This window comes from Aethalodelphis obliquidens, unplaced genomic scaffold (assembly GCF_003676395.1).
Source record: "Aethalodelphis obliquidens isolate GAN/ISIS:26980383/991018 unplaced genomic scaffold, ASM367639v1 scaffold126, whole genome shotgun sequence".
Classification (NCBI taxonomy): domain Eukaryota; kingdom Metazoa; phylum Chordata; class Mammalia; order Artiodactyla; family Delphinidae; genus Aethalodelphis; species Aethalodelphis obliquidens.
The window spans coordinates 481,410-502,134 of record NW_020838070.1 but is presented as its reverse complement, the minus strand read 5'-3'; the positions used below and the strand labels follow the sequence as shown (position 1 = coordinate 502,134).

Below are 20,725 nucleotides of genomic sequence, written 5' to 3'. Positions count from 1 at the left end.
ATTACACAGTCATTAATGGGGGGCCCAAAACTCCTGCCCCAAGGCTCCCTTTGTCAATACCATTGTTCCTCATTCTGGCTCTTTGCCCGGTTTTCTAGAGGAGAGGGCAAGATGGGAGATGGGGAAGCATCTTGAGTTCCAACAGTGATGGGTGATCACGGAGGAACTACCATTTATTGAGGATCTACTACGTGCCATGCATTTGTACACATTACCTCATTATCTCCCGCTCCTCCTAACTACTCTGTGAGGTATTATCTAATTAGCATAGCAGTAAATAGCACCGCCTTTGGAAACAGGTAGAACGGATCCTTGCTAGTTGTGCGACCCCCCTGGACAAAGTTTAGTCTAAGACTTAGTTACTTCCTCTGTAAAATGAGGATATTGATTCCTACATCGAAGGGTTGCTGGATGCTCAACAGTGGTAATACAGAAGGAATAAAGAAAAGAATCAGGCTTAGTAATTTGCTCAAGGTCACATAACTCAGTGGAATTCCGATTCCATTTTAGCTAACTCTACAGCCAATGTTCTTTCCACTACCACTTTGTAGTTAGGTGTAACCGTTTTGAGCAAGTTTAGTTAAGTCTTCTGGGCCTCGGATTCCTCATTTGTAAAATATAGAGTTCATTCATCAAACTCTTGTGTCAAGGTGTGCACATAAGGGAGACTGCAGTTCCCTCCTCCCTCCCCTTTTCATTCCACGTAGGTCATTTATCTTTAACTTCTAAAACGGACCTTGCAAGCCTGTTACAAACCGGGCGCAGCCGCACAAACGTAATTATTCACATTCCTCTTTATTTCCTCTTTTCTCCTCATCCACCTAGGCTCCCGCCCCACCCAGTCCAGGCCACGCCCTAGCGTGTGACGTCAGCACGCCCCGTGCGTCGCGGCGCGGCGCTCACTGGGGGCCCGGCTTTCGCCCGCTGCTGCCGCCGCCGCCGCCGGCCGCGGCTGCTCTCCCAAGATGGCGGCTCCTCCGGGCGAGTACTTCAGCGTTGGGAGCCAGGTGTCGTGCCGGACGTGCCAGGAGCAGCGGCTGCAGGGCGAGGTGGTAGCCTTCGACTACCAGTCCAAGATGCTGGCTTTAAGTATCCTTCCCTGCGCGGAGCCCGAGGCCGGGCCGGCGTGTATGTGCGGCGGTGGGGGGGCGGGGGACGACGGCGGTGGCTGGGGCCCTCTCCGGGCCTAGGGGCGACCGGCTACCGCGGCGCCCGGAGCGCATGCGCACGGCCCTGAGCTCCCCTCCCCCTCTCGTGGGTCCCTCGGTCCGCCTTGGGGACCCTTGTCTCCCACCCCTTGTGGGAGCTGGGCCCCGATCGAGGGTGGGTGGGTGGAGGGGGGCTTGACACGCTGATTGCTTTTCGGGGGGAACGCTAGGAGAGGGGACACAGTAATCCGGAGAGGGGTGGTCGTGGGAGGGGGCTGGTGATTGGAGCCCGGATGGGAGGGGGACGGGTAAAATCATGTGGGGAAGGGGTGTGTAGAGTAAGGAACTGCTAGTGAGTGGTACAAGGGTATGGAGTTCAGGAGGGGTTGTCCACTGATGGGATTTGGTCCAAGAAAGGGCGGTGGGGTGGTGACCAAATGGGCCTCACCTGTTTGGGGGGAGAGTAACTGCAGGACAGAGTTTGTAGCAGAACTGGGGATAGGGGCTTGTTTTGCTGGTGCTTGTGTATGCGTGGTGCCGCTGGGGGCAGGGAGTGCTGAATTTTCGGCTTCTCAGTGATTTGGAAGTTGCTGTTTTGGGGATGTTTGTATTGGAAACCTGGTCTAGAGAGAGGACCACGTTTTTCAGGGGCTTATGTATGGACGTGTGGGTTACAGGTGAAAGAGTAAACTGTCTTCTCTTGTCAGCTCAGCACATGGAGTCCTGACTTCTCCATAGCAGTAGCCTTCCCTTTTGAATGTGTCAGTGTTTAACAGAATGGAAAAGGTGGTCTCTTTCTTTGGGGTGGAAGTGATTTCTCAATTACTCCAGGAAACTCAGTCGTGGAAATGGAATACTACCTGGTTGTAATAAATATGCCACCCCTTCCCCTTTTATTTGAGCCACAGGTGGGTTTATTTGGATTTTTTTTTTTTAAGTAATCTCTTATGGCACCTTTCAAAAGGAAGTTTCTTACTGAGTCTGCTGCTGCCTTTGACTGGCAAGTATTTTAATTCATTTAACTACTGGTTGTGGATTTGTAGCTTAGGAAGATGTCCTTTGAAACTAATTACAGCAAGAAGAGTTGCAGGTTTTTTTTAATTTTTGTTTTTGTTTTTTGAACACAAGACTTCATACCTGGACCAAGTAAGACCTTTTACATTAGTGGTTTAGTTGGAAGGGTTTCGGAATGAAGAATTACTCTACCTTTATTTGACATACAGTATGCTTTTGAGAAATGGTTGGAGAATGAGTGAATGAGTGAGTGGGTGAATGAATGAATTAATGAATGAATGGGTTAGCTAGCTGGGTCACCTTGAGTGAGCTTCCTTTCCAGTGTTGTAGTTTTCCTGTGCAAAATGGGAAATCTCAAATCTGAAAAAGAGAAAAGAGCACTGTTTAGATATAGGGAGTATTATACCAAGAACAGAAAGTACTTGCTCTTCAGTGTGGTTCATTAGGTTCAAGACAAACAGTATACATAACGGCATTAAAACTGTATTAAGCCTCTTCATAAAACCGGTAAAGAGAAGGTGACAGAAACACTGTTGAGGCTTCCAATTTTGGATCGTGTTTGGCTTTGAAAAGCTTGAGATCTTTTGGTTCTGGGGTTGTGCAGCAGGAAGGTGGCAGGCAGAGGTTTCCTGAGGAGAGGCGTGATCCTTGCGAGGCTCCCTCTCTTGCTGTGGCACACCTCTTACACGAGCCTTGGGTGAATTGTGTTTTCCAGGCCCCTTTGGGATGTGTCAGTTCTCTGCTTGCCCCTATTTTCCTTAACTTTATTTTTTCACCAGAATGTCCCTCTTCCAGTGGAAAGCCCAACCACGCAGACATCTTGCTCATAAACTTACAGTATGTTTCAGAAGTGGAAATAATTAATGACCGAACAGAAACCCCTCCTCCCCTAGCTTCACTCAATGTTAGTAAGGTAAGGACTTGAGGGCAGTTCTGGTTCTCCAAAATGATGGGAAATTTGAGTCTCATTGACTCTTGGTGGTACATACATTGTCCATTGTTTGTTTTTCATTTTTTCCAGTGATTTACAATTGCTTGTTTTGATATATTTTTTAAAAAAATATATCAGTTTAACTTTTCTCTTTATTCCTGGGTATCTTCAGAAGATTTTAAGAAATGTCTTAATGCCCAAATAGAGAAATAGAGTTGAGAGCTGGCTTTTGTCCTTTGTGAAAGAGGGCTTCCCCGCCCCCCGCCCCCACAACCTGCAGTCCATGTGTGAACTTCCAGTGTTGGGAGGGTTGGGTAGGGGCGTTGCTTCTGAACCTCCTGAAATTGTGTATGTGTGCACATGAGAATATATGTTTCCTGGGTGAAGATTTGGAATATGTTTTTAGATTCTCAGAGGGATTAATGACCTACAAAAATTTGAAAACCACTGCCTTAGAGCTTTGTTTTTGTCTTTATGTTTGAATTTCGAGGTCTAACAAAATTAGAGTTTTAGGATATTTTAATCTTGGATGTACAAATTGGTCTCTGGGAACCCTCAAATAACTTTCCTGATTCTTTTGTTCTGTTAGCCAGAGTTCATGTTGATCAATAATAGTAATACCCCAAGCCCTGTTGTAGCCTTTGCTGTCCCCTGCACTGGGAACACCCTTTCAGAATGACTGGAGTCGTGTCCATCAGGACTCAGTTTAATGGCACCTCTTTCAAGAAGTCTTCTCTGATCATTCGGGCTAAAGTGATTTGCCCCCATTCTCGCTTACAGTACCTTAGCCTTCAGAGATAAGGTGACATATCATTTACAGTCCAACCTGGGACATTTTCGAGAGTAAAGGGGTGGGTGGTGCTTTTGTTTTACACCAAGTATAGATTGGTGTGTCCTGGGCAAATTGCGACTTAAGGTTACCCTCTTCATAGCTTTTTTGTAATTATAATTGTATATCATTTGTTTACTTTTCTATCTAACCAAAATTTGTTTTGTGGGGATCGGAGCTATACCTGTTTTGTTCATCACTAAATATACAGAGCCTTGCACAGAGTAGGTGCTTCGTAAGTACTTGTTGAATGAGTAAGTTAGGCCTTCAATTTTCATAACTGTTGCCTTAAGTCTCTTGAGTTAGTGTGGTGGAAGTTTTTTTCCCTGTATATGAGTATTGTAATAATGTATATTCTCTTGCCTCTCTTGGGAATGTAGTGTGTTTGCTACAATTCAGCAAAGCAGGGAGACACTCAGGCAGCTGAAACAAAGGAGAGTGACTGAGGCCGGCAGAATGCAGTTACCTCAGATCTGGAGCTCCCTTCTTACTAGGTCCCAGGGAAGTGCCACACTTTTCTGTTTTACTGATGTCTGAGGACAGATTCAGAAGGGTCTTGGGTTTCATATTAAAGGCTGTTGCGCACAGAATGTCCCATTCTTAGACTTATAGACTTTTGGAACACTGGCTCAGTCCTCCTATTAAAGTATAGGTCGTCTTTGGATGATCTTCTGTTAGCAGAAGAGATTATTTTATTTTTGGCTGCGTTGGGTCTTTGTTGCTGCGTGCGGGCTTTCTCTAGTTGTGGTGAACGGGGGCTACTCTTCATTGCGGTGTGCAGGCTTCTTGTTGCAGTGGCTTCTCTTGTTGCGGAGCACGGGCTCTAGGCGCACGGCTTCAGTAGTTGTGGCTCGTGGGCTCTAGAGCGCAGGCGCTAGAGCACAGGCTCAGTAGTTGTGGCTCGTGGGCTCTAGAGCGCAGGCTCAGTAGTGGCACGCGGGCTGTAGAGTGCAGGCTCAGTAGTTATGGTGCTACGGCTTAGTGGCTCTGTGGCATGTGGGATCTTCCCGGACCAGGGCTCGAACCCGTGTCCCCTGCACTGGCAGGCGGATTCTTAACCACTGTGCCATCAGGGAAGTCCCCAGAAGAGATTTAAAAAGTTTCAAATAAAATAGTTTATGCCTGGTATGTTGAGGGTGAAAGGGGCTCTAAGTTATCCTTTAGTGTTTGTAGGGTATGAGAAGTTTGTCAACAACCTTTAGTGAGTAGTTGAGGAAAGGTTATCTGAAAGAGGGATGATTTTCTCAAATTTAAAAGATACAAGATTCTGCTCTTATGACCACCAAGTGCCACCATCTATCTGAGAGGGGCTGGAGTGGTGTGGGTGGGACTGTTAAGTGGGAGCTGTTGAGAAGCAATTCTTTTCTTACATTTGACTTCAAGTATAAATGGTTCTTGGTTATTAGTTTGCGGATTATCTTTGCCTTTAGGGTTTTGCTTTCTGCTGGTCAGTTGTCTACTGGCATTATTATAAACTAGTTGTTTACCTACTCTTTCAAGAAAGCAGCCAGAAGTAATAGATTGTGGAATACCAGAAATCTTTACTTTTCTTACTTTGTGGCCTGCTAGCCAAGTCTTGAAAAAGGAGTCAGAAACTGAAGACTAAAATTAGGTTGGAGGGCTATCTTTGGGTTTCATTTATTCATTCTTCATTCGTAGAGTTGTTTATGTATAAGCTATATTGGTTTTCCCTTGAAACCAACCTTTGAGGATGCTTTGTGATTCTTCCTGAGGGCTCCTACTGTTACTGAAAACAGCTAATCTGGGCAACTACATGTTGCTTGAATGACATGAAAAGTTCATCTCATTTAAGAGCATGAGCTTGAGGTTTTTTTTTTTAGGATGGAGGATTGTTTAAGCATTTTAGAAGGGAACTAAAGTGCCTTGAAATCCCTGGAAGAAAACTGTTGATACTTGCAGTCTAGGGAGCACTACCTGTGTACTCCACTTGCAGTGGAAGATAACATCACATGATGGCTCATCTTGCTGACATAGTAAGTGCTGTGTTTAATTAAACGTGTTGATATAAACCGGATATTTACTCCGACCCAGCAGGAAATGGAATAGAAGGCCTTTTAAAGGAAATATTTAATTCCAGCCCAACTAGAGATGGTATGAACTAGCAATTCTTGGAGATGAGCTTGCTTAGTTTTTGGTTGGCACTTTCACTGCAGGCTAAGATGTCCTATGTCTGTCCACAGCAGTGAGATGTAGGAGGAAGCTTGGAAGACGACAGTGGGGTCGCAGAAGGTGGAAGTTTTGAATGTCATTTTATCTTCTCCACAGTAACATTGTACCCTGTAAAATTGTTTAGAATTTCCTGACTGTAAAAGTACGAAAGCACACCAAAGCCAATCATAAGTGAGGTTCAGGTTATTCACCATGTGGCTTATTAGTTTTCTGTCACGAGGAAGGTTTATATCTTGCATGAGGATGAGAGCCCAGGGTCTGCATGGTAGGGTGAAGTAAAGTGTTTCTTAACAAGTTCCTTTGAGTTGACTCCACATTTTGTTCTCTGGGGATAGAGATTGCCCATGAGTTAGCAGTGCTCTCAGATGATTTGGGACATGTCAGGATTAACAGAGTTCTCTTCTATGTAGCATTTATCAAACATTTACTGAAAATTATTTTGTGCAAGGCATTGTGGTAAGCTCTGTTGGGGACCACACCTTACATTTTTCTAGGGCTTTACAGTTTACAAAGAGCTTTGACACATCTCGGTTCATTCTCAAAACCATGCTTTGTGATCTTTAGAGTGTATTCTTTTCCTTTTAGTTTAACGGATGGGAAGATAGGCTTATCAGTTTAAGTGACTTGTTCTAGGTTATATGGCAAGTAGTGTGGGAACTAGTATTTTTACATGCCACGCTCTGAACTAGTAATCGGTAGACATCTTGTTTAATCCTAACAATAGTTTACGGTGTGCGTACCATCACCATCTTACAGAAGAGTAAACTGAGTCTCAGAGAGGATGAGTCACTAGCTTAAGGTCATTCAACTAGTAAGTGATCGAGCTGGGATTTGAACTCAGGTCTAATGTTTTGATGGCAGAGTCCCATGTTTTTTCTGCTTCTGTGTGCATACCCAAGGAACTTATAGAGTAGGTTGATGACATGAAATGAGTATGCAGATATCTATAATCCTAAGTAATCTTTCTGAGTAAAGAGAAACATCTGTGTTGTGTGGTCAGGAGCAGAATGGTCTAGTAGAAAGAACATTGGAACCAAGTGGATAAGTCGTTAAAGTCACTTCTCTGCCTCTTAACCTTGCTAAGCATCAGCTTTCTCACTATGGAGATGGGATCATGTTAGTGCCTATCTCATAGAGTTGTTTGGAGGATTAGGTCAAGTTGACCAGAGTTGGCAGATGTTAGTCCTATTCTCCCGCATTAGCTATGTGCAGCCAGTTGATGTTCCTTGAATTATGGTGTAGGAGCAGGATGGGGGGAGAGGGACAGTATGACAAAGGGAAGCAGCCAAGAACATTGGCACTGTTCCTATGTCAGTCTTTCCTGATACTGGATCTGACATTCACTCAGATATCAGAACTTGCCAACCCAAGACTGGGGAAAATCAAAATTATATTGGATACCTCTTGTTGTGACCAGAATTAACGTGAGTTTCCAGGGCAGTGTTATCAAGGGGCATAATTAAGTGAACTCTTGCCTGAGTACTGGAGGTTAGTGTGAGCAGTCACAGAACCTAAGAGGTTGTGCTTTCAACTCCTGAGACTCTTAGGAAAAAACTCACTGAGACAGCCAAGGCAAGTGTTAGGTATTCATTTGTTTGGATAAATGCCTCCAGTGCATCGAATGATATGTAAGTCTTCTTTTCACTTTGCTGATTTGGAGAAGACTTTCTGGAGGAGATGCTCGTATGTTGTGCAGGAGGCAGGAAAAGGGACAAAGCATGGAAAAGTGAACTCCACAGATAAGGCATCTACCTCCCTTACCAAACCACTGACTGATTGATCAGCCTGTTTTGAGTATTTATTACCCATTTGTACCTTACTAACCAGCAGTGAGTGATTAAATGGAAGAAGAACCAGGAAGAAGAGATTCAAAGAGCTTTTCATCAGCACCTGGTAGTGAAGAATGAGTTTGCTGCCTTTGGATAAAAATGATACTTGGGAGATTGGTCTGGGAGTGGAAGGGCCTGGGAAGGCTGAGAAAATGGAAGAGTCACAAAGTTCACTTTTGAAAGGAACTGACGTCATTGCTTACCTTTAGGTATGATGTCACACAGGGAAGAACTGACTTGGTTTTTGTTTTGATTTCTAACCAGCTTGAAAGCTAAGATTTAGCATAACCGTACGGCTTTTTGTTGATGTGAGGGATAATCCTCAAGTGTGAGAAAATTCCTGGGGTCGTTGGTAGCTACTGCATTGTGGCCTGTGTTCATGGACGTATCCTGTTAGCTGAGACCTTGACCATATCTTGACCCTAATGTGTTGAGGTATGGAGTTATCACCAAGTAGAATCAGACGACTTGACCACCCTATGTTTAGCTATGTATATATTAGTAAAAGGTAGAATGTGTTCATATTGTGAAAGTGGAAGGAAAATAACTTGTCTAGGGAAGGCAAGACTTTTTTGTCAGATAAAATTTTTCTGGCTTCTAGAAGCTATGTGTAACCTACTGGCTCACTTGATTAAAATATGTTGTCAAGGCCACAGTCCCAGGTTAGAGTCCACCAGTAAGTTTTGCACCTGACTCTGAGCAGACAGCTGCTTCCTCACAGAAGTGTCATGAAGATGCAAGCAAGTGTGGGGTGAAGAGGAAGAACCCATCATTGCTGAGTAACAGGGACACAGTAAGTAGTGAGTGGTGTGAGCTGAAGTCAGAGAGGTAGGTGATTGACTGCCATTTTAAAAATCACTAACCTTTGAAAGAGGTCACATTTGGTGGCATTAAAACATTGGGGTCAACCTGATAACTATAATAGGGGGTGCGGCGTTCCAGGCTACAGCTCATGACTCACTTCAGGCTGTAGTGCATGGCAGCCAGCTGACTTGGTGGAGCCGTCCTCAGGTGAAGAGTTTGGTTCTGAAGGGGGCTTTCCTGACATCACAGGGGTGTGGGGAGAATCGTCTACGTGAAAAGACAGATTGCTCGGCCCAGGTGACTGGCAGAGACGTGCCATAGGTGTGTTGTTGCAGCCACCCCTGCATTCTATCTCTTTGACACAGAGACGATTCAAAATAAGCACTTTACTGATAGCTCAGTGGTAGTATCTCTTACAGTGTTAAGAAAGGGGCATTCTAACTGGTTTAATTTTCCTGGCAGAGACCAGGCTTGGGGGGAAGAAAAAAACAAGTGGTGCAGTCAAGTTCTAGCATTGGAATTTAAGGCTAGCTTAGATAAATACCAGAAACTACCCTGGAGAGTGAAGCAAATTGTACATGAACTAGAAAGTTAAAGGATCTATATACCATGCCAAAAGCTAACAGTATAGTGTGGTAGAATGTGGGGAGTTTGAAGAACTGGGTTCTTTTCACAGCTGGGCTGCTAGTGAATTGTTGTATGACTGTGTGTTAGCCACTTAACCATTGGGAACTGTTCTGTGAATCTCTAATAGTCAAGGTTTCTTTTCCTTTGATCTGACTTCCCTCTCTCTCCCCCTCCCTTCCTGGTGCTGGGAATGTCAGGATGATTAAGATACTGCTTTTGCCCTCAAAAATCTCATGTTTGGGAGTGGTGAGAGACAGCAGCATTTAACTTTTTGCAAGGGGGCAGCAAACCTTTTCTGTAAAGGGCCCAATAGTAAATACTTTAGGCTTTGTGGGCTATACATTCTCTGTCACAACTATCAACTTTGCCTTTGCAGCAAAAGCAGCCGTGGGTGATATGTAAACAAATGGTCATGGTCGTTCCAATAAAACTTAACTAAAACAGGTGGTTGTCTGAATTTGGCCCACAGGCTGTAGTTTGCCAATCCTTGGCTTAGAGTAGTGAACATTTTAGGAAAGCCTTCTCAGATGTAACAGTGGAGTAGGGTCTTGAAGAATAAATCACAATTCATTAGGTAAAGGGAGGGAAGTTAAATGGAATCAAGCTGACTTGGATTGACTTCAGTTTGTCCATCTTTGCAATTTTAAAAACTTTTGCTGTTCTGTCAGTGAGTTAAACTGGTGGCAGTTCTTAGAAATGAAGGAAGGGACTAGTTAAGTGCCAGTATTGGTGTTAGATGTGTATCTTACTGAACCCCAATAACAACCCTTTAGGACGGGCCCCCATGAATGGACTAAGGCTCAAGAGAGGTTATGCATCTTGCTCAGATTCATGTAGCTAGGGAGTGGTAGGTAGGGGTTTGATCTGGAATCTTTTGTTTGGGGTGGGGTGGCAAGGGGGTGGCTTTTCATTTTTACTTTTCTCTTTCTGCCCTCTTCAGAGCCCAGGAAACGACAGCACTTGGTTCTTTCACTATCTCTGAATAAAATCAACTCTTTATTCTATAAGCAAAGCCCCCATTTTGGCACATAAAGTGCATTTTCCAACTTACTATTCCAGTTATATTTTGGAATTTATTCTGTTAAGGATTTATAGCCTCTCTAGCAGCTCTTACAGAAAGCAGAAGAGAGAGAGCCCTGAGCTCATTGGCTAAAGGAAGGTTGGATTATATGAATTTTTTTGAAATAACCCACAAGCCACCTTCTCTGTGCTAATAATAATGATGTTATTATAATAATAATGTTAACAGCTAATATTTGTACAGTGCTTTACAACTCACCTAGTGCTTTCACCCATGTTATCTCCCTTAATCCTCACGGCCATGTGTGAGATGGCTAATTTGAGCGTGTACTCTCACAGATAGGTTGCTGAGGTCAAATTTCAGTTTATATCTGCGCCAGTTTTTTTTCCTGGCAGAGTCCTGTGGAGGTTCCACAGCAGTGCTGGTGTCAGGGTCTTGGGACTAGGAAGTTACTCTGTTGGTGTCCAGGAGGTTTAGCTGTCTTTTGTAGCTATGAATAGTGTTTGTTGACATAATTACAAATAACTAAGAAAAACTATTGACTTTGCTGGCAACTAGTTTTTATTCTAAGCCAGGTGAAGTATAAAACTTTGCTTATAGCGTGTACTGACTGACTTGAGGCTGGCCTGTATTGTACGACAGCAATATGGTGGTCAGAGCCTGGAGACTGAGGTGGCACTGTGGCCCCTGGATTTGCAAGGGTGTTTTTCCTTTTTTTTTTAAAAACATCTTTATTGGAGTTTAATTGCTGCACGGTGTTTTGCATCAGAGCTCAACACTCTCAAGGTACCTTAACTTTCTAGTGCAGAAGACTCGCTTGACTTACCTTCTCTAGTCTTGGCACATCAGAAAATGATGGGTTCAGGGAATGCCCATTATTATCGGCCTGAAATGCTTTCTCACATAGGATCTGTTTTCTTAAATGCATTCCTATGAATTACCTTCAACCAAAGAAATAAAGGATGTCCTTGAGGTTTAGGGTGAGACTGGGACCCTTTTCAGAAAACAGAGGCCCTTCATTAAAAGGCAGACAATTGTGTTCTGTACAGAGGACATTGATGGAAATGTCACAATTCACTGATAAAAAGAAGATGGAAGCTGAGGCTTAAAATGTTTTCTCTTTTATAAAACATTTTCTTTTACATTCAAATTTATAAGTGTATTTTCAGCATTTCTCTTAGGTGGAACTATTTGAGTATAGTGCAGAGTTCAGAATGCAAGCTCTGGAGTCAGACTGTCTGGGTTCAAATCCAGACTCTCCCACTTGTGACTTGGTAAACTTGGGCAAGTCCATCTGTTAAGTTGGAGTAATTTTAGTCCCTATTTCACAGAATTGTTGGGAAGATTAAACATTTAATACATGTAAAGCGTGTTGTTCCGTGCATTGCGTGGAGTAATTTCTCACTCAACAAATTAGCTCTTAGGATTTTAGTGTTCACTGCCAGGCCTCTTGGACTCTACTGTTCCCCTGTTTGATTCAGTGTTTTGGTTCATTGTTATGTATTCTGGGACATGACTTCAAGCAGGGTTCTCTATTTGAGTTCCCAGCTATCTGAGGTTGTAAAGAACAGTATTTTTTTAGAAACTTTCAGACAGGAGCTTTCAGCCAGGGAGCAGGAAGACTTGGGGATATTGATAGTTGGAAGAAATATATATATATATATTTTAAAATAACTTTATTTAATGAATCTCATATTGATGAATATTTGGGTTATTTTGGGGTTTTCATATTATTCATCTATCTCAGGTTACTTTTTAAAAAATTTATTTATATTATGTATTTATTTTTGGTTGCGTTGGGTGTTCGCTGCTGTGCGCGGGCTTTCTCTAGTTGCAGCGAGTGGGGGCCGCTCCTCGTTGCTGTGCCTGGGCTTCTCAGTGCAGTGGCTTCTCTTGCTGCGGAGCACGGGCTCTAGGCATGCGGGTTCAGTAGTTGTGGCTCACGGGCTCTAGAGCACAGGCTCAGTAGTTGTGACGCACGGGCTTAGTGGCTCCGCGGCATGTGGGATCTTCCCGGACCAGGGCTCGAACCCGTGTCCCCTGCATTGGCAGGCGAATTCTTAACCACTGCGCCACCAGGGAAGCCCCAGAAGAAATATTTTTGAGCCTTCTTGTTGCTAGCCAAGAATGAGGGCTTTCCAGGAGTGCACCCCAGAATTGAAACAGCAGGAGCAAGCGTGGGCCCTTAAGATGACAGTGGTTCTTGGCTGCTTTGGTCTGCCGTCCCTCAGCCTCCATCAGGCCTTGCAGGCAGCACTGCCAGTTCTGGGCAGCAGCTGCAGTGCTTCCTAACCCCTCAGTGAGGGCAGCTGGTTGGAAGGCCCGAATACAGAGGGAAGACAAACCAAGAGTGGCTCAGTGGAGTCAGTAGGTCACATCCAGCAGGTTCCTCTCTGGACTTTGCTTCCCTTGTTGGATCAGCTGTCACAGCCTGTTAAATACTTGCAGTAGGAATCCCTCTGGATTCCTCACAGCACCTGTGCTTTCCTGGTCTGGGTATGTGGAAATAAGATGGCCCAGCTGGTTACCAAGTAACAAGATGAGGTTATAACAAGATGCTTGAATTATGTTGTTGTGGCTGCTTCCTCTTCTCCATGTCACTGAGTGCAGGAGGAGAGATGTGTTGCCGCTGTTCACTGATTCACTCACTTGAGGGTTACCCAGCAGCGGGCATGACTAGAAGCCTTTTAATATTGATGTGCTTTGGAGTCACGTTCATGCACTTTTCTTTGTTTTGCCCACATCAAGATGCTATATATAAAATGGCCAAGAGAGGAAGAACTGGTTAGTAGACAAGGAATGAATGTTTTCACTGGGAATTGTGCAAAATAAAAGGAGGGGTAGATAAATGCAGGTTGTCTTGTGCAGTTATTTCAATTAGGTCACATGTACATTAGTAACATGTATTTGTAGGTTTGTGCTTCTCAGTTTGCCTGAACCCAGTGTATTCTTAAAGTTGGTGCCTTTAACATTCTTTATGATTCTAACCGGTTAGTGCTTCAGTTTTGATTGGAAGAGAGGCCAGCAGTTAGCATGCTTGCATTGAAAATGAATGTAGTATGGTGATAGTTACTGAATTTAAAAACTGCAGTCCTGAAGACCCTCCGAAGCCTAAAAGGCACACCCTACACCTTCTCTATTGGGGACAGCTTTTATTGGTTCTGTCTGGCGATTTGACAGTAACCATAAACTTATGAACTTGGAGTAACTGGACCGTTTATAGATATGCATTAGTTTACAAAAATATGATGTGGGGAAATGTAGAGCTACAGCTAACTTGAGGGTAGAGTGATAGTCACTTGCTTTACAAAAGGAGGCTTATCCACGTTTGTTATGGGTTTTCAGGAACATGTGTGAAAAGAGCAGGGTAATCTCCCTTCCCTTCTCACCCCAGTTTTGAGAAGAAACATTTCTAGATTCTTTTTGTGAAGGTAATCTTCCTCCTGCCTAATTGATGCAGTTCTCTGTGGCAGAAATTTACCCCATTTATACAGCTTCTTAGTGAAAGCAGATCTGTGTAGCTGAATATTAGGTTTAAGCATTTTCAGATAGCCATGAAAATAGTTCATAAACTGGCAGCTGGAGGCTTCAGGGTTTGCTGTGAATCCAAATCCCCAAAGCACAGTTGCAGGTACAGGTAGAGTAGTTGAGGATATTGGGGCAAATTGAAATAGTCAGCTTACACTGACTTCTGCTGACTTTTCCAAGGCTCTCCCTTGTATCATTTAGCATTTGGGATCAGACTGCACTATGGGTTGAGATGGAGAGTCATCTAGTCCATTCTCCTTTGCTTTCAGACCCTTTAGAAGAGATTGTACAACAGGTATGTGGCGGAGGTCGGGGGTGGGAGTGGCTAGGGCATATTTTGAAATCATTGTTCTATAACCATTGTGTTGATTTGACTCAGGCTGTCTAAACAAGTCACTTGTGGCTGAGATTTATATCCATTTTACTCTGCCTCTGGCAGAAATTCAAAACTGGTTCTTCTTCCAGCCTTCCTGCCCCTCCCCAACCCCAGCTTAATTTGTCAGTTCCATTCTTAAATATTCTGCATGGATGCCTGCTTTTCCTGAGCCAACTCTTGTCTTCCTGAATGGGTGCTGTTACTATCTAGGCAACACAAGCTTTATAGAAGCAGCTTTGTCTGACCCAACATTGGGAGATGTTTTTGGTCTTCAGGGATAAATATTTTTTAAAAGACCTCAAAGTGAGACCCTTCTGCCTGCTCATGGGGTAGACATCTGCCTGACCACTAGCCACTTCTCAGGAGCTCTGCAGGAGCTTGGTTAATCCAAGGGAGCTCTGCTTCCCTCCAGTTTTCCGTTCTTTCCTTGGAGACTTCAGATTTTCTTCAGGATTGTTTGGAAAGTGAGACTCAAGGAAACTCCTTGTTACTAGGGTTTTCTTGGTGACCAAGTAAGCTTTGCTTGTTGCTGCTTAAAACACACCCCTAGCAGTTCTCGTTCCATAGAAACTGAGTGCTTTCAAGCCACGAGGCTTCCTTGCTGCAGTTGGGATTGCCAGTGCTCAGGGGAGTCAGCCCTGTGCATTTCCTTCTCTGTAAAGTTGGAGCCTGGTGGGACCACAATGGCAGAACCTGGCTTGAAAGATCATTTATTTACTGCTGCTGTATTTGTCTCTTTCCATGTCCTGGGGACCAAGTGAAAAGGGAGCTCTGGCTTTAAATCACTGCAGAGTTTTGGCCTTTCTTCCCGCTTTTACCTAGGGAGTCCGAAGTGACAGCATGTATGAGCTGTGCTCATACCCCCTCCTCCCTCAGACAGTCCTTGAAACTCAGGGGCAGTTGAGACTCCTCAGTTACCCTAACCTGATTGAAGGCCTCCTTTTCTCTTCTTCATAGTCAAACCCACACTTAAGAAAGTGCTTCATTTTACCAACAATTAGACACTTTGCTTATTTTTCCCGCTGTAGAACTATGTTTGGCTTATGGTTTGAAAGGTCACTGTTAAAGCAGAATATGAATGTTTAAGAATTCCAAGCATCTAGGTACTTTGGGAATGTGCTGGAGGTATGATCTCTCTTTGCATTTAAGGAGCTGGTATTTGGGGACAGGTTGGGTGTTCTCATGTGTATGTTTGTGCATATCTCTTTAGTATGCTGCAGCATCAGTATACTAAGTATATGTTCTTGTTCATGGATCTGAAAATCTCCAAGTCATTTGTTTGACTTTCAGATGCATTATCTGCCTCTCGTGTAAACCATCAGTGTATTTGTTTTGGCTTCCACTCGAATTTGTACTTCTGTAGTCTAGCAACCAATAGTGTGGGTTGGGGACCAGAAATGTATTAGAGGGGCAGTAGGAATAGACAGGATACCCACCCCTGCCGGGAGCGATTTACTAGATTTGAGTAGACCTACTAGATTTTACTACAATTCTTGATCAGTTTATGGTTGTTCCACTAGAGGGCAGTTAAGGAACAGACAGCGGTAGAATGCAGACCATTCCTTTTTTTTAAAGAGCATGGTATCTACAGCCCAAGTCGGTGGACGGTATCCACGGTTAGGTTTCCTGGAGTCCTGGCTCCCTATGTGAGTACAGATAATGGTACTAGAATGCTTGAGTCTTTAGAACTTCAAATCCTGGTCTTTGAAGGTGTGGTAGACATTTATTTCTAAACCTGAGGCTCTAGCGCAGTAGCTGATAAAAATTCTTAATTCTTTCCTTTCGTAGAAATGTATGCATTACCTTTTATGTCTGACCATCACTTTCCATCAGGTAGGGCCCCCCCCGCCCCCCAGTCATACTCTATAACCTTGTCCTGCTCTGTTTTCTTCCTAGCACTTAGCCCTGTCTGAAGTTATCTTGTTTGTTTTTGTTTATAGTCGGTCTCCCCTGCCCCCTTCTGTGCTGTATCTCTAGCTTAGTGCAGTGAATGTCTGGCACATGGTAGGCATTCAGTAAGTACTGGAAGGAACGCATGTTTGCCAGGAATAGCAGAAACTGTTGAGGTATATTGTGTGTGTTTTTGTTTGTTTCACTTTTGATCTCTGAGAAAACTGAATCTACCCAAATCAGTCTTTTCCAGCACCTTTTCCTCAACTTAGGTCCTGAAGGAAGGATGAAGGTGAACGCTTTTCTGAGTCTCTTTCCTTTCCCCCACCCTAGCTTGCCAGCAAAGCACGGACAGAGAAGGAGGAGAAGCTGAGCCAGGCCTATGCAATCAGCGCTGGTGTCTCCCTAGAGGGCCAGCAGCTCTTCCAGACCATACACAAGACGTGAGTTGGGGGGAGCATAGGGGTCCCTTGCCCCGGGGGTGATGCTGCCTGGCTGTGCTGTCTGGTGGATGATTTTGGGGTAGTTGTGTTTATGAATGTCACAAGGGAAGCTGGGTAGTGTGTTAGCAGTACCTCGGCTTCCAGGGGTGCAGCGCTTGTTGCCTTTCTATATGGCAGAATGGTGTAATCTCCAACAAGTTGTCTGCTCTGGGCTTCAGTTTCTTCATCTGTAGAACTTAGTTTTGGATTAGAGTATCCCTAAGGGTCCCTTCCAGACCTAGTATTCCATAATTTAGAACTAGTGATTTCTTTCTCTTTTATTATTTTGATCTTGTACCTTTCTCTAAAAGCTGACGCAGTTTTATTAAGGGAAAGTTATATCTGTCTCCCTCTTCCCAATTATATATTGGGGTGAACATAGGGAGTTAGGGAGAGCAGAAGGCCACCTTATTACCACCTCATAAAAGACATTTTGTCACAGCAGAAGTCATTTGACTCTCCACTAGCTTCCCTAGCTGCTGAAAAACGGAAACATTTGACACTCCCCCTTCCTCCTGCTGCCTTCTGTTACCCTATTTAACCACCTGAGTCTGATGCACAGATGGTAGCTGGCATCAGAGCTGTTTGAGGCCATGGTGTGAGTATCTAAGCATTTACAGGTATGTGAAGGAACTCTCTTAGCAGTGGCAGCTGCCCTAGGTTCCCCCAAGTGTGAACTGGGATGGATTTTCCCAGTCTGGCAAGTTACCCAGCTGTCTGATAATTGAGAAGGGCCAGTTTGAGGAGCAGCTATCATTTCGGGTGGTGGGGAGCAGAGTACAGATTGCAATAAGATGGGGAGTTTGTTCTGTCTTTTTAAAGGTACCATTTCCCCCTAGGCCAAAGGTTGGCAAACTGCAGCCAGTGGGCCAGATCTACTCATTTGTTTATGTATCATCTGTGACTGCTTTTGAGGTACAGCAGCAGAGTAGTTGTGACAGAGATTGTATGGCCTGCAAAGCCAGAAATACTTGCTGTCCGACCCTTTACAGAAAAAATTTGCCAACCCCTGCCCTAGGCTGCTATTTAAATTGAATCTAGTGGCCTGAGCCTAGCTATTTATTTGTAAGTCAAATTAGTTTGGACTTCTGAGGCTGCCACCAAGTTTTCTGCGGTTTTTCAGGTCCCTAATGCTTCTTAACTCTTCTGGACCATCCTTGGAATAAGTGTGCATTGGTTTCATTGCTTTTCCTAGCCAGTGGTGCCCAGGAAATGTTTCTTGGCTACTTCTCCCTGTGGGCTGATGGCAACCAGTTGTTGGCTGAGTGGTGAGCTAGGAACTTGGGGTTAGCTTTCTGGAGTTATTTATTCATCAGGCAGGAGGTGTGGGATGCCCCGCAAGAGGTAACTTTCACCTGCTCTCTTCTCCTTCCAGCATTAAAGACTGTAAATGGCAAGAAAAAAACATCGTAGTCATGGAAGAAGTTGTTATTACACCCCCATATCAAGTGGAAAACTGTAAAGGCAAAGAGGGGAGTGCACTGAGCCATGTACGCAAAATAGTAAGTAAAGAAGCCGTGAAACCTTAGGGAGAGGGTGATTCCTCAGCCTTCTCCCCCCGCCAGCCTCAGGGCAAGACATTACGCCACAGTCCCTGCCCCTTTCGACACAGCCAGCCTGCGAGCAGCCCTGCCTGATCACCCTGCCTCCCGGCACCGTGGTGCTCTGCAGCCACGGCTTGGACGCTTGGGGGTGTGGAGCCACTGGGCGGCGCAGAATACAGCGAGTGGTGAGCCCTGTGTGCTCTGCAGTGTGTGCTCTGCAGCGCGGCTGTGTGGAATTATCCAGAGCATCCCATGATACTGCGTCTGAACCCAGGCAGGGTTCTTCTCGAGAAGGGCTGGTTGGTGTACATCAGTGGCTGTTGGAGTCTGTGACCCTTCATGTGTCATCTGACTTTCTAGATTGAGTTGCAGCATTTGTAAAAACAAACTGAGCATTGAGAGACCAACATTGTGGATGTAAAAAGTTTTAAGACTGTAATTCCCCACCAGCTTTTCATTCTGCACTTGTGTAAGGAGGGGAGAGGGAGTTTGGGTCATAATAATCTCCCTTCATACTCTACTTTATAGATTCCCCTTCTTTTAGACAGTCTTAGCTGAAGCTGCAAAAAAATGTGGCTGAAACAAGAGGATCCCCCCAGCTATCTTGTCGGGAAGGCCAGCAGACAGCAAGGGCAAAGGTGCTGAATAACCCACGAGCTAGACAGCCAGGACGGGCTGTTGACGTCTAGAGTGAACTGTTTGGGAGGCCTTGTGTGCCCATCTCTTTTTCTGATCTAGGCTGACTGGTCTCTTTCAGGTTGAAAAACATTTTAGAGACGTGGAAAGCCAAAAGATACTGCAGCGTTCACAAGCCCAGCAACCACAGAAGGAGGCTGCCCTGTCATCCTGAGTCCACACATACAGAGGACTCTTCCAGCATCCAGCCAAGGAGGCGATGGTGGTGGCTTCAGCGGAGGCAGGCCGGGGGAGGGAAGGGATTCCATATTTCCTGTTGGCTCTTGTCAACAAAGGGTCAGCATTTCCAAATCTTAGACTTGAACAAACAAAACACCCAACAGAAAAGAACAAGAGAATAATTTAAAAGTTGAATCATTACTTGACTAACAGACTTCGGTCCACCATGTCCTTTTCACAGCCCCCTTCTGGAACAGTCACCTTGTTAATTTTATTTTTGAAAATTCCTTTCCTGCTCTGCCCTTTCACCTCTGACTTTCCTTTCCCAGTCTGTCTCTGCCATTCTGTTTTTATAAGTGGATACACTTGCCTTCTGAGTGATTGAAAGAAACTTTTACATCTTCTCTTCCAAAATAAAAGTAACAAGCTGACTGTGATACTTAAGTTGAGACTAGAGCAGCAGACAGAGGTCTCACTTTAAATTTTTTTTTTTGTTTTGTTTTGTTTTGTTTTTCTTTTTTTGCACAGGGCATGGCTTGAATTAGTTTTATTTTTCTTAACTTTAAATATATATATGAAAATATATATTAAAATGTTCTCTAAATATTTTCTGCTTCTTGCAGGTCTCTTTTTACTAGATCATGGCCACTCTTCCCACCTCATCCCTCTGAAAATAAAAGTGTATTGTCCTCCCCACCACCCATAGCCAGGCAACTAACTTGACTTAGTTCACAGCAAGAATCTCCTGCAGCACTTTGTAGAGCCAGTGTATGCAGATGGGATCTGGCTTTGAGGGTTCCTGGTAGCTTTTTAGTCTTTAACTGTATGTGTACCAGTCTCCCATTTGGCAAAAACCTCAGGATTCTCCCTCTGCCTTTGTCTTACTTCACGGTACTAGAAGAACTTCCTCACCACTCTCCTGTCTCCTAGATGGGAGCGTCCACTGCCCTTTCTCCTGTGCCCTCTGCAGGAAGAACTGTTTTGCACGGCACATCTCAGCTCCTTCTCGAAGGATGGTTTTCTTTCATGAGAAACCTGGAGTCTGCCTGTTCGGACCTCTCTTTAAGTCTGTATCCAGAGCCACTAGCCCAGGAGAAAGCTTGGGTGACCTATCATTTCTCTTCTGCCAACCTCCTGCTCTTATGCCCTTCCCTACCCCCCCTTAAGTTTTACAAGCTTATGACAGTTTGTATGTGCTCAGCCGATGGGCAGAAAACCTGGGAAGAATTTCTGGACTTCAGCCCACCGGTTTGTCTGGTTTGACTAACCTGCTGAGAGTTAGACTGGCACCCGTTGCCCCTGCACTTGCAAGGCGGTCCAGTGGGTAGAGTGTACCACCATCTGAATATCAGGCACCGTGGCGTGGGAGATGGGTGATGCTCATGTGACTGGCTAGAGCTTTGGGGGTGGGGTGGGGGTTAACTACTATTGCTTTGGCCATGATCTCTTTCCCCTTCCTTTTTTTTTTAATTAAATAAATGGATCAAAATTAAATAATTCAAGCCCTGCCTTCAAAATGAAATTTTTTTTTTTTAGTATTGTTTAGCAAAAACAATAAAACCCAAATTTTTTTAACCATCACTCATGTCTCGGGTTTGTGCGTGCTCTAGAGGCCCCAGAGGGAGGGGTCTGAGGATGTGTGTGTTTGGTTTAAGCT

At 44.4% G+C, this 20,725-nt stretch overlaps 1 protein-coding gene across 1 annotated transcript; it reads left to right on the top strand.

The window, feature by feature from the left end:
* Nucleotides 1–830: 830 nt before the first annotated feature.
* On the top strand, nt 831–20,649 carry LSM12 (LSM12 homolog). Its single transcript, XM_027099048.1, has 5 exons — nt 831–1,089; nt 2,942–3,075; nt 16,521–16,630; nt 18,045–18,171; nt 18,971–20,649. The coding sequence occupies exons 1-5, from the start codon at nt 966–968 to the stop codon at nt 19,061–19,063; spliced, it is 588 nt and encodes a 195-aa protein (XP_026954849.1). The 5' UTR covers nt 831–965; the 3' UTR covers nt 19,064–20,649.
* Nucleotides 20,650–20,725: the final 76 nt, after the last annotated feature.